The 14,000-nt window shown below is 40.6% G+C and overlaps 1 protein-coding gene across 2 annotated transcripts in view; it reads right to left on the bottom strand.

Annotated features, from left to right (window-relative positions):
- The window catches only part of LOC126076909 (3-hydroxybutyrate dehydrogenase type 2), a 47,346-nt gene extending 34,076 nt beyond the window's left edge, over positions 1–13,270 (bottom strand). Inside the window, exons 1-3 of one of the 2 annotated variants that reach the window (XM_049885614.1) lie at positions 13,170–13,270; positions 9,610–9,701; positions 8,470–8,548 (exon numbers count right to left, since the gene is read on the bottom strand). In XM_049885614.1, coding sequence (XP_049741571.1) covers positions 8,470–8,548; positions 9,610–9,681 — 151 coding nt within the window. In that variant the 5' untranslated portion in view covers positions 9,682–9,701; positions 13,170–13,270. Of the gene's footprint in view, positions 1–8,469; positions 8,549–9,609; positions 9,702–11,931; positions 12,451–13,169 lie in introns of those variants that run through there. The other variant, XM_049885615.1, reaches the window with a different exon arrangement.
- Positions 13,271–14,000: the final 730 nt, after the last annotated feature.

The following is a 14,000-nucleotide window of genomic DNA, read 5'->3' as shown; positions in this document are numbered from 1 at the left end:
AAGTGAAAAGTTATCATCAGAACTTAATGTACACGAAAAGGTGCCAAGATGGCGGAGCAGTCAGACGCTTCCGGCGATCCCTCTTACAACAAAGACCTGAAAAAACAAGTGAATCAACGATATATATGAAAAGCTAGGAACCGTGAACATCTAAGGCAAAGTTAAGAAATTGGACTGAGTGACAGGGAAAGAGAGCGCAGAAGCAGCGAGGAGTTGCTGAGTCGGCGGGAGTGCCTCAGCCCTGATTCTCTGGCGCGAACACAGTGAGGCTGGTGGTAGTGTTTGGGGATGTGGCTGCTTTAGCACAAGAAGGCAAACAAGGTGCGCACCCCTGATTCCCTGGAATGACTGTGGCAGGGCTAGTGGTGGTGTTTGGGACGTGGCTGCTTCAGTGAAAGAAGGCAAGTGAGGTGGCATAGCCCTGATCCCCTGGCACGACTGCGGCAGGGCCGAGCCAGTACACAGAATCTACACACGCCTCCAGAAACTGAGATAAAAACAGCACTCTCAGCACAAGGTAAGTGATTTTGTCCAATTTACTGCACCGATCTAATAGCTCCTCATTCTGAAACTCTCCCATCTATCTGATCCCTCCTCCCTCTGCCTCAGCTGGCTTCAGTGACAGTTGATTCCCTTGGGCCTGAGATAGGTCTTGCTGTGTTCCCCAAGCCATTCTCCCAGCCTTGGAGAAGGAACAAATTAACCAATAGGGAAAAATAATCTGCCAACTCTCCTAATGTGGAAACTGAGGGCAGAAGCGGCTCCTGTCCAGGCACAAGCAATCCACAGACTTTGTTTTTCACCCCTGCATGGATCCAGGTGGCCCCATTACAGCAGATAGCATCTGGCTGTTATATTGTAAGGGTGAATCTGTTTGAGGTCTGACTCTAATCGTTTCAGCTCTGCAATGCAAAGAGTGGTTTTTGATGTTTGATACTACTCTGCCTATTAAACAGAGCCCTCACCTACCCACAGCAGGGGCCTAAGGACAGGTGGCTCTACCCACGCTGCCTAGCCACCCATGACAGGGGTCCAGGAGTAAGTGGTGCCTCCCAGTCCTTACAGTTAAAACCATCGGGTACCTATGGTACGGCTGCAGAGCCCACCCACCAGAGCGCTCTGGAGAACAGGGACACACCTTCCTCACAGACACTCAGAGGAAGGTTTTCAGCCCCCTGCCTTCCTCAGAGTGTGACCCTCTGCCGCAACCAGAACCTGTGAATATACTGCTCGTCTAAAGTCATAGGTGAGAGCCTGCACCACACATTAGGTGACTGACTACTTGGACACCTGACCTAAATCCACACAAGAATAATGAATGGACTCCTAGGCTTATATACCTGGTAATAGCTCTAGCCATCTGGTGACAGGACATTAGTGCTTCAAAGCCTCCAATAATTAAGTTAGCTCACTCTAACAGTCTGTTTGGGTATATCAAAACAAAACAAAGCAAGAAGCTAGGACACAGTGAGCAAACATAAAATAAATTAATACAATAATATACATGGCTCAGAGACAAGAGTCGATATCAAATCCCATAAAGAAGCAGACCATGATTGCTTCAACAAACTCCCAGAACAAAGAATAGAGGAATCTTCTGGATGAAGATGTATTCCTGGAATTACCAGATGTAGAATACAAAAGATTCATATACAGAACTTGTCAAGAAATCAGTCAAAATGCAGAACAAGCCAAGGAGCACACAGATAAAGCAGTCGAGGAAATTAAGAAGATTATTCAAGAACGTAATGAAAAATTTAATAGGCTGCAAAAATCCACAGAGAGACAGCAATCAGAAATTCAAAAGATTAACAATAAAATTTCAGAATTAGGCAACTCAGTAGAAACTCAGTGGAGCAGAATTGAGGAAATGGAAGTCAGAATTAGCACATTTGAAGATAAAACAATTGGCAAAAATATATTCGAAGAAAAATCAGATAAAGAAACCCTAAGAATCATGTGGGACTCTATCAAAAGAAATAACCTATGAGAGATTGGAGTACTAGGACAGGGAGGGACAACAGAAATACAGAGAGAATTGTTGAAGATTTTTTTTGGCAGAAAACTTCCCTGACATTGTGAAAGATGAAAAGATATCTATCCAAGATGCTCATCGAACCCCATTCAAGGTAGATCCCAAAAGAAAGGCACCAGGAGCTATTATAATCAATCTTGCTAAAACCAAAGATAATGAGAAAATTTTAAGAGTGGCCAGGAATAAACAAAAGTCACCTACAAAAGAGAATCAATAAGAATGAGCTCAGATTACTCAGCAGAAACCATGTAGGCAAGAAGGCCAATGGCATGACATATAAAAAGCATGGAAGGAAAACACTGCCAGTCAAGAATCACATATCTAACAAAACTATCTCTCAAATATGAAGGCAAAGTTAGGATATTTCCAGATAAACAGAAGTTTAGGGAATTTGTAAAAACCAAATGAAAACTACAAGAAATACTAAAGAGAATTCTCTGGTTAGAAAATCAATAATATCAGATATTAACCCAAGACTAGAACACAGGACAGAGCAACCAGATACCAACCCAGACAGGGAAATAACAAAAATAAATCAAGACAAAAAAATGCTCAAAACAGGGAATCAACGATGTCATTATATAAAAGGTGATGACGTTAAATCAATAAAGAGGAACTTAATATAGTAGTCATAGATCTTTCATATGGAGAGGAAATCAAGGCAATATAGGGAGATAAAAGTTAGGTTTAAACTTAGAAAAATAGGGGTAAATATTAATGTAACCACAAAGGACACTAACAATCCTACACATCAAAATAAAACAGAAGAAAAATATAAAGACTCAGCAAGAACAAAATCAACAACAATGAAAAAGAGGAACACACAATTTATATAGAAAAACTACTCAGCACAAAAAATCAAGTGGAAGAAAGAAACAACACCAAAAAGGACATCAAAATGACAGCATTAAACTTATACCTATCTATAATCACGCTAAACTTAAATAGACTAAAGGCACCAGTAAAGAGACAAAGAGTGGTAGAATGGGTTAAAAGACACGAATCCATCCAGATGCTGCCTACGAGAGACTTAAAGACACAAACTAAAACCCAAAGGATGGAAAAAAAATATCAAGCAAACAACAATCAAAAAAGGGCAGGAATGACAATACTAATTTCTGACAAAACAGACTTCAAAGTTAAATCTACCATAAAGAATAAGGAAGGACACTATATAATGATTAAATATCACATATTTATGCACCCAACGACACGGCTTCAAGATACATAAAACAGATTCTAACAGCATTGAAAAGTGAGATAGACAGCTCCACAATAATAGTAGGAGACTTCAACACACCACTTTAAGTGAAGGACAGAACATCCAGAAAGAAGCTCAGTAAAAATACAGAAGAGCTAAAAGCTACAACCAACCAACTTGACCTCATAGACATATACAGAACACTCCATCCAACATCATCCAAGCATACTTTCTTTTCCAGCACACATGAAACATTCTCTAGATCACATATTAGGCCATAAAGCAAGCCTTAACAGAATCCAAAACGTCGAAATATTACAAAGCATCTTCTCTGACCATAAAGCCATAAAACTAGAAGTCAATAACAGAAAAAACAGGGAAAAGAAATCAAATACATGGAAACTGAACACTTTGCTCAAAAACGATTGGAATATAGAAAAAATTAAGGACGGAATAAAGAAATTCATAGACTCTGGTGAGAATGAAAACACTTCCTATCAGAATCTTTGGGACACAGCTAAAGTAGTGCTCAACAGTCAATTTACAGCAATAAATGCACACATCCAAAAAGAAGAAAGGGCCAAAATCAAAAGATTAACCCCACAACTCGAACAAATAGAGAGGGATTAACAAAAGAAACACTCAGGCACCAGAAGGAAGAAAAAACAAAAATGAGAGCAGAACTAAATGAAATAAAAAACAGAGAACAGAAAAACAATTGAAAGAGTTAACAAGACCAAAAGCTGATTCTTTGAAAAGATAAATAAAATCAATAAACCACTGGCCAGACTAACAAAAGAAAAACAAGAGACAAAGCAAATAACTCAAATAAGAAATGAGATGGGCGATATCACAACAGACTCAACTGAAAATTAAAAGAATCATAACAGAATACTGTAAAAAATTGTACTCTAACAAATTTGAAAACCTAGAGGAAATGGACAAATTTCTTAGACACACACTACCTACCTAAACTAACAGAGGTAGAACAACTAAATAAACCTATAACAAAAGAAGAGATCGAAAAGGTAATTAAAAACCTCCCAACAAAGAAAAAACCTGGCCCTGACAGCTAATGGAGAATTCTACCAAACTTTCAGAAAAGAGTTAACAGCACTACTACTAAAGGTATTTCAGAGCATAGAAAAGGATGGAATACTACCAAACTCATTCAATGAAGCCAGCATATCCCTGATACCAAAACCAGGTAAAGACACCACCAAAAAAGAAAATTACAGACCCATATCCGTCATGAACTTAGACACAAAAATCCTCAAAAAAATTCTAGCCAATAGAATTCAACAACATATCAAAAATACAATTCACCATAACCAAGTGGGATTCACACCAGGTATGCAGGGATGGTTCAACATTAGCAAAACAATCAATGTAATGCATCACATAAATAAAACCAAAGAGAAGAAACACATGATCTTATGAACTGATACAGAAAAGGCGTTTGACAAAGTCCAACACCCATTCACGATAAAAACTCTCAGCAAAACAGGGATAGAAGGAAAATTCCTCAACATAATAAAGGGCATTTACACAAAGCTGACAGCCAACATAGAGACCGAAAGCATTCCCCTTGAGAAAGGGAACAAGAACAAGGATGCCCTTTATCATCACTCTTATTGAAGATTGTGCTGGAGGTCCTAGCCAGAACAACTAGGCTAGAAAAGAAATAAAGGGCATCCAAATTGGCAAAGACAAAGTAAAGGTATCTCTATTTGCAGATAACATGATCTTATATACAGAAAATCCTAAAGAATCCTCAAGAAAACTACTGCAACTAACAGAAGAGTTTAGCAGAGTATCAGGATACAACAAAAACATACATAAATCAGTTGGATTCCTCTACACCAAAAAAGAGAACATTGAAGAGGAAATCACCAAATCAATACCATTTACAGTTGCCCCCAAGAAGATAAAATACTGAGGAATAAACCTAACCAGAGATGTAAAAGACCTATACAAAGAAAACTATGACACTACTGCAGGAAACCAAAAGAGACCTACGTAAGTGGTAAAATATACCTTGCTCAGGGATAGGAACACTCAACATTGTAAAAATGTCTATTCTACTCAAAGCCATCTATAGATACAATGCAATCCCGATCCAAATACCAGTGACATTTTTTAATAAGATGGAGAAACAAATCACTAACTTCATATGGAAGGGAAAGAAGCCCCGGATAAGTAAAGCATTACTGAAAAAGAAGAACAAAGTGGGAGGCCTCACACTACCTGATTTTAGAACCTATTATACTGCCACAGTAGTCAAAACAGCCTGGTACTGGTACAACAACAGATACATAGGCCAACAGAAGAGAATTGAGAATCCAGACATAAATCCATCCACATATGAACAGCTGATATTTGACAAATGCCCAAAGTCTGTTAAATGGGGAAAAGACAGTCTGTTTAACAAATGGTGCTAGCATACCTGGATATCCATCTGCGAAAAAATGAAACAAGACCCATACCTCACACCGTGCACAAAAACTAACTCAAAATGGATCAAAGACCTAAATACAAAATCTAAAACAATAAGGATCATGGAAGAAAAAATAGGGACAATGCTAGGAGCCCTAATACATGGCATAAACAGTATACAAAACATTACTGACAATGTACAAACACCAGAAGAGAAATTAGATAACTGGGGGCTCCTAAAATCAAACACCTATGCTCATCCTAAGATTTCACCAAAAGAGTAAAAAGATTACCTGTAGACTGGGAAAAAGTTTTTAGCTATGACGTTTCTGATCAGTGTCTGATCTCTAACTGCAAAAACTCAACTATGAAAAGATAAATAACCCACATAAAATATGGACAAAGGATATGAACGGGCACTTTACCAAAGAAGATATTGAGACTGCTAACAGATATGTGAGGAAATGCTCACGATAATTAGCTATTAGAGAAATGCAAATCAAAACTACAATTAGATTCCATCTAATCCAAAATACACAAAATAAATGTTGAAGAGGTTGTAGAGAGACTGGAACACTTATATACTGCTGGTGGGAATGTAAAATGGTACAACCACTTTGGAAATCAATTTGGTGCTTCCTTAAAAAGATAGAAATAGAACTCCCATATGACTCAGCAATTCCACTCCTTGGAATATACTCTAAAGAAATAAGAGCCTTCTCAGGAACAGATATATGCACACCCATGTTCATTCCAGCACTGTTTACAATAGCAAAAGGATGGAAGCAACTAAGGTGGCCGTCAACGGATGAATGGATAAATAAATTATGGTATATTCACACAATGGAATACTATGCAATGATTAAGAACAATGATGAATCTATGAAACGTTTCATAACATGGAGGAACACGGAAGGCATTATGTCGAGTGATATCAGTCAATTGTAAAAGGACAAATATTGTATGAGGCCAGTATTATAAGAACTCTAGATAAAGTTTAAACAGAGAAGAAAACATTCTTTGATGGTTACGAGAGTGGGGAGGGAGGGAGAGGAATATTTACTAATTAGATAGTAGACAAAAATTTTTTAGATGAAGGGAAGGGCAACACACAACATAGGGAGAGTCAGTAGAACTGGACTAAACCAAAAGCAATTTCCTGAATACAACCAAATGCTTCAAAGGCCAGAGTAGCAGGGACAGGGGTCTGGGCACCATGGTTTCAGGGGACATCTAGGTCAATTGGCATAACAAAATGTATTAGGAAAACATTCTGCATCCCACTTTGGTGAGAGGCATCTGGGGTCTTAAATGCTAGCAGGTGGCCATCTAAGACGCATAAATTGGTTTGAACTTACCTGGAACAAAGGAGAATGAAGAACACCAAAGACGTATGATAAAGATGAGCCCAAGAGACAGAAAAAGCCACATAAACCAGAGACTCCATCAGTCTGAGACCAGAAGAACTAGATGGTGCCCTGCTACCACATATCATTTCCCTGAAGGGAAACACAACAAAGAATCCCTAATGGAGCAGAACAGTGGGATGCAGATCTTAAATTCTCATAAAAAGACCCAGTTTTAATGGTTTGACTGAGACCAGAGGGACCCTGATGGTCATGGTCCCCAGACCCGGTGTTAGCCCAAGATTGGAACCATTCCTGAAGCTGACTCTACAGACAAGGATTGGACTAGACTATAAGATAGACAATGATACTGGTGAGGAGTGAGCTTCTTGGCTCAAGTAGACACTGGATACTATGTGGGCAACTATTGTCTGGTGGCGAGATGAGAAGGAAGAGGGGGACAAGAGCTGCCTGAATGGACACGGGGAATATAGGGTGGAAAGAAGTAATGTGCTGTCTCATTAAGAGGAGAGCAGCTGAGAGTACACAGCAAAATGTGTATAACTTTTTATATGAGAGGCTGACTTGATTTGTAAACTTTGTCCTAAAGCACAATAAAAAAAAGTTAATGTACATACTTCTACCCTGAGACCAGAAGAACTAGATGGTGTCTGTTATCACTACCAACCATTCTAATCAGAGCCACAACAGATGGACCCTGATAGAATGGGAGAGAAATGTGGAACAAACCTTAAATTCCTAAAAAACAAAATAAAAAACAGACCTACTGGACTGGTTGAGACTGGAGGACTCCCAAAACTATTGCCCTGAGCTACACTTCAAACCTTGAATGGAAAATAACCCCTGAGGTCACCTTGTAGCTAAATAACAAGTTGGCTCAAAAAATAATGACTACCACCTGTAACTACTGTGTGCCTTTAAAAAATCACCTATATGAGACCAAATGGTTAACAGGTACTTTAAAATAAAGATGAGAATGTAAGGGGGCAAGGAGATTAGATTAATGGAAACAGAACAACCAGAATGAAATAATGAGAACGTTCACACATTGTGAAGAATGTAACCAATGTCACTCAACAACTTGTGAAGACCTGCTGAATGGGAACCTAAATTGTTATGCAAACCTTCACTAAAAACACAATAAAATATTATTAAAAAAAAACAAAGTTAATGTAACAATTGTTAAATAGTCACATAGAATTTTGTGACTAAGTACTGAATCCCTCAACATGTAGGGTAAATAAAACTTTAAGTATACGTTTGTGATTTTAGTCTGTAGGTTCACAGAACGTAGATTTGATATCAGAGAATCAGACCATAAAAAGAAGGCCAGTGGAGGCGAATGGCTAATGAATTTTCTCTCAACACGTGAGTACTATTTTATAACACCTTGCAGATTCTGAATCCCAAGTTCAAGCTGAATTGCTTACCTGGGTACTTTTCCAGTTCCTGAAGTTTGGACTCATTGATATCTGTGGCTATGACTTTGGCACCTTCTCTTGCAAAAGCCTGGAGGATACAATGCACAAATAAATCCTTTGTTTACTTCGTTAAGCTGCTTCCCTTTTATCTTGTTTCCACTGTTGTTTTCCCTAAAAAATAGGTGGGATCTCACACTACCTAGTCTCACCCAACATCCCCATTGCTATTATTTTTATTTACTTTTATCATTAATTAGAACAACGTGACATACATTGTGCTTGCCATCTGACTTTGTCCACTTAAGTAACATCAAATAAGACAGGGCTTTTAAACTAGGATTCTGTTATTAACACCACTCAAAATACTGCAGTTCTGTGATTTGATAGCCTGTCTCCCATTTCTGAGCAGGTGACTGAACTCTAATAAGAGAAAAATGGGTTATTTCACCCTTTTCCTCATAAGAGTATTCTAGTGCTTTCACGAACGTCAAGCCACATCCTACCACTGTACTGAAGGTGCTTAATTAGCTCAGCTATGAGTTTGTGGGTGTAACGTGGGAGAAGATGTAAATTAAAAGGCAATAGTACACTGAGAGTCTTATAACTCTGCAGTCCTATATCTGAATGGACGTCATTGCAGAATGCTATATATTCTTTTAAGGATCCTAGTGGTGCAAAGGTTAAGCGCTTGGCTGAGAAACGAAAAAGTTGGCGGTTTGAACCCAACCAGCAGCTCTGCGGGAGAAAAGACCTAGCAATCTGCTTCCACAAAGATTACAGCCAGGAAATACCTATGAGACAGTTCTATGCTGTCACATGGGGTCACTATGAGTTGGAATCAACTTGATGACACATAGCAACAGTATCTCCTTGCGGGCCCCTTGAGGTTGGTTTATTATGGTGTGGAGAAACCGAGGCAGAGAAATCAGTTTCTCAGAATCAAAGGTCATCAGTGACATCGCATACGCAACATGTGAGGCATTTGTCCCTTCATCAGCCTGGGCTCAGAGGTAGTGACTTTTTTTTTTGATAACTTAAGACAACAGCAGCACAAAGTCAACAGAGAGGGGGTTAAATAGCAGTGGAATCATTCCACATAATTCAATACCTCAGAAGGCAGTAAGCAAACAACGAGAGATATTAACTTACCAAGGCGGCTGCCCGGCCGATTCCCTGAGCAGCAGCTGTGAGGACAATGACCTTGCCATCAAGTCGACCCATAATGCAACCTGTGGTTTAATCTAAAGGCACATGCATTAAAAAAAAAATTGTGGTAAAAATATACACAACATATGCCAACTCAACAACTTCTACGTGTACAATTCAGTGACACTGATTGCATTCTTCAAGTTATGCAGCTGTTCTTACTATCTTTTTCCAAATCATTCCACCTAAAGGCACATGCATTTAACGGCTGGCCTGGCACTGACATCTAGAAAGGATGGTTCAAGGTGCTTCTTGACCTGCTTCATGCCACCTTTATAAACAGTCCCACCATCTGAACTCTCCAAGAATGCTTCATCTACATACCTATCTCTATATCTCAAAAACATTTAGCACAATCCGCTGAGGAGATAACTGGCCGCAGGCAGACATAGGACTTTAACCCATCGTTCAGTCCCTTTGGTATCTATTGATCACAACCTCTGATTCTGAGGCTGCAAGGGTGAAATCCTTTCCCTCACTGCCACCACCACCCTCCTCCCCGCCGCCCCTGCACACATTATTATTATTATATTGTTTGTGTCCTTAAAAACTCAGGACGGCTTCTCTCTGTCTCTCCTGGAAGCATTTGGTGAGGTTTGCACTATCAATAGCGCATGGCTTTCCCTCGTGCGTTTAAAAGATTTCAGGGCTGGCCTCAGAAGTCACTGAAGAAAATCAAATTGGGCTCAGTACCCCCATTTTACAGATGCAAACACTGCTCCGATGGGTCAAAACTCATAGAACAAGTTAAGGGCAGAGCCAGAAGGAAACTCAGCCCTGCTGACTCTTGTTATGTGAACATTCCACCCCATAATGCTGCTGACCTTTTACAATTAGGGCATGCAGTAGTGACATTTCAACAGGTACAATTAGTAATGTTTACAAGGAGGACTGAGGAATTGTGACACGGGAAATTTAGATATTTGGCCAATGCCTGCTTGGATGGTAGATCACAGGTAAGAGGAATGACTGGTGACGAGGCTGCAGGTGGTGACAGGTCAAATGATGATCCAATGAGGCTGTCCTCAAGGAACCAGGTTCCTTCTATTTCCCTGCTCTGCCCTTAATGCATGCCCTCTGAGCTCATACCAAGGCACAAAATGGCTGCTAAGTCTCCAGGCATCATGTCTACATTCCCAGGGTCAAAGAAGGGGAAAAGCAAAACCCTTTAGAGAAATCTTGCATTTCTACTCAAGAAGGAAGTCCTCCTCCGAAATTCCAGCCTAAATTCCATTGGCCGAATCTGTGTTAATTGGCCACCCCTTGTGGCCAAGGAGGCTAGGAATGTTTGAGTTTTTGCTTTCCAGTTTTATGAAGGGAAAGGCAGGGGAGAGTGAGTACGATGGGTGTTGAGTGAACGCCCTTAGAGTATGTACACAACCACTGTGCTCAGCCACCTGCCTGATGAAGGATAGGTTGCTAGTCTAGCCTAGGGGGCTCATATAATCTAGTTCTCTCTTTTTGATCCTATCTTCAGCAAAAGTTAAGTTTTTGTTTTTTTTTTTCTTGCTGTTACTCAGTATGCTCTTTCCTATCAAACTTCACACTTTTGCTCAAGTTTTATATGCTAAGGTGCTATAGTTACTCCTATAAGCAATGGGAATTGGAGGATTTATGGAAAGAGAGTAATATGAGCAGATACGGGTTTCAGAAAGATCACTATGGAGAACAGCCCTGGAGAGGGAGGGGCCAGGCAGGAGTAGCAAGCTCAGTTAGGAGGCTGTTGCAGGTGCTGGTGAGGGCCTGCAATGAAATAGTGGGATGAAGAGAAGGGGTGGATGACACACAGGGCGTGGACTCCAATGGGGCTAAGATCAAAGAGATTATATGGTTTGCTTAGTGTTTCACGGCTATGAGATAGTAGATCTGAACTCTGTTGTACAGAGGGTCTTTATAAGTTGGAACCTACCTGACAGCACCTAACAACAAGAACAACAAATGGCCAAGGGCCCAGCTTCCCATGGGCTGTTCCAGCCAGTGCCTGAGTGCTACGCGGATACTAAGGAGCCCCATTCCTAGGAGACACGGCTCCTCTCTGGTGGCTGACCTCCTCTTGCTGAACCTTCCTTAGACTACACAGCACTCTAGGACGCTTTCACCCAATCTGGCTTCCCTGTCTCCCTCCCTTAGGGTCAGACTTGTACCTTGACCTGTCAGTTCACCCAGCCTTTCCCAGTTCCCTCCTCATTTTCTCTCACAGACATTTCCCTTAACAAAACTATGCATATTTAATTCTGCCTTGGAGGACCAGGCTAAAATACCTACCTTATAAAAACTGGTTCCAGAGATCAGCTTACAGATCACTGATGTTCTACGATTTTGTCTGCATTTGTTACGCAATGGAGAAGCCGGGTTTTACAGTGCCTGGCCTACTCTGATTCAGTTAACCTCTACTGTTTTCTTTTTTTTCTTACATGAATGATAAATTTTTACTGTAAATGTGGAAACACTAACAGATATATACAATATATAAATAGTAAATCCCCCTGCTGTGGAGTTGATTCTGACTCATAGCAACCCTATACGATAGAGTAGAACTGCCCCATAGGGCTTCCAAGGCTTAATCTTCCAGGGAGCAGACTGCTACACCTTTCTCCTACAGAGAGCTGCCAACCTTTCGGTTAGCAGCTGAGTACTTTAACCACTGCACCACCATGGCTCCGTCAGATAGTAAAAGACTCCCAGAATCTTTACCCTTCGCCAACCCTGGGCATGGTGTAATTTAAAAAGCTGTTCTCCTACATCATGGCCCTTAGTGTCTTTTGCAGCAATGGCACCGTGAAGACACACGGCCAGGTGATTTCCTAGGAAACCTCTGACATCCTGAGCAGCACTTATTGAACAGATGCTGGAAAAAAAAAAAAAGCTACACATTTTGGTTTTCTTACTCTAAATATTGTGATCAAAATGTTAACTTTTGATAAGCAGAGGCACAATCTGAGCATTATCAGGGAATTAAATGTTTTCAGCAGCCAAGAAGAAAAATGTCCATTGAAAACACTAAAATCCTCTCTTTTTTGGCTGCTTTGAAAAACTTGTAAACAAGTTTCAAACCAGTGCTTCTAACTGGTTCAGGCCAGCTCAGTCATAGCCCAGAAAGAGACACAAGAACAATCCCAAATTTTTAAAATGTGGGTGAACCGGAATGCTAACCAGAATGGGGAAAATTGCAGGTTGAAGCCCTGCTTCAAACTTGTTAAAAACCCACTTTCGTCCTGATCTAACTGCTCAGATTAATTCTGAAATAGACAATGTGAACAACAACAACAAATCCGAAACCTAACACTGTTGCCTTGATTCCAACTTACAGCGACCCTATAGGACAGTCGAGCAGCACTGCCCCATAGGGTTTCCCGCCAGCAGCTGGTAGATTTGAACTGTTAACCTTTAGGTTAGCTCTCAACCACTGCGCAGGGCTCCTGAAGAACAAAGCAACATCTAAAAATTAAACCTTCTCTCTCCCCAGCTAAAAGTTTCATTTAAAAAGTATCAGACAATCTTACTTTAGAGCAGTGATTAGACGACGTCCTGCAGATTCTTGCACGAGCAAGGAACTGGAGACCTTTGTGCAGAAGCAGGTCGGGGTGCTTAATAATGCATGCTGGGATCTGTAGTTCAAGTTCCTTCATACTTGCTAGTTCCGTTTCCTTCAGCTTTTTTAAAAGGAGCCACATGACTCCTGTACTTTATGTGTGTACGTTCTGCCATCTAGTGGAACTCAGGCAGAACTGATAACTCTAAGTAGAAGGTAGCGTAAGGCTTAACTAAACCAAACCAAACCAAGCTAGTCGTGGTGGAGTTGATTCCTACTCATGGCGACTCCATGGGTGTCAGAGGAGAACCGTGTTCTACAGGGTTTTCAGTGGCTGATTTTTCATAAGTAGATCGCCAGTCCTTTCTTCTGAGACACCACTGGATGGATTCAAACCTATGCTGCGCATATTGTTTGCACCACCAAAACTAAAACCCACTGCGGTGGGGTTGATTCCGACTCATAGGACGCTATAGGACAGAGTAGAACTACCCCATAGGGTTCCAAGGAGTGGCTGGTGGATACAAACTGCTGACATTTTGGTTAATAGTGGAACTCTTAAGCACTGTGCCACCAAACCAAAAAAACACAAACCCGTTGCCATCGAGTTAATTCCGACTCATAACGACCCTATAGGACAGAGTAGTCTGCCCCATAGGGTTTCCAAGGAGCTCCTGATAGATTTGAACTGCTGACCTTTTGGTTAGTAACCCTAGCTCTTAACCACTATGCCACCAGGGTTTCCATTGTGCCATCAGGGCTCCTTAACCTCTCTAAAACAAACCCATTGCAATGGAGTCGA

Source organism: Elephas maximus, chromosome 5 (genome assembly GCF_024166365.1).
Source record: "Elephas maximus indicus isolate mEleMax1 chromosome 5, mEleMax1 primary haplotype, whole genome shotgun sequence".
NCBI lineage: Eukaryota > Metazoa > Chordata > Mammalia > Proboscidea > Elephantidae > Elephas > Elephas maximus.
Note: the sequence above shows the minus strand (reverse complement) of the source record. Positions and strands in the feature narration are given on the sequence as shown.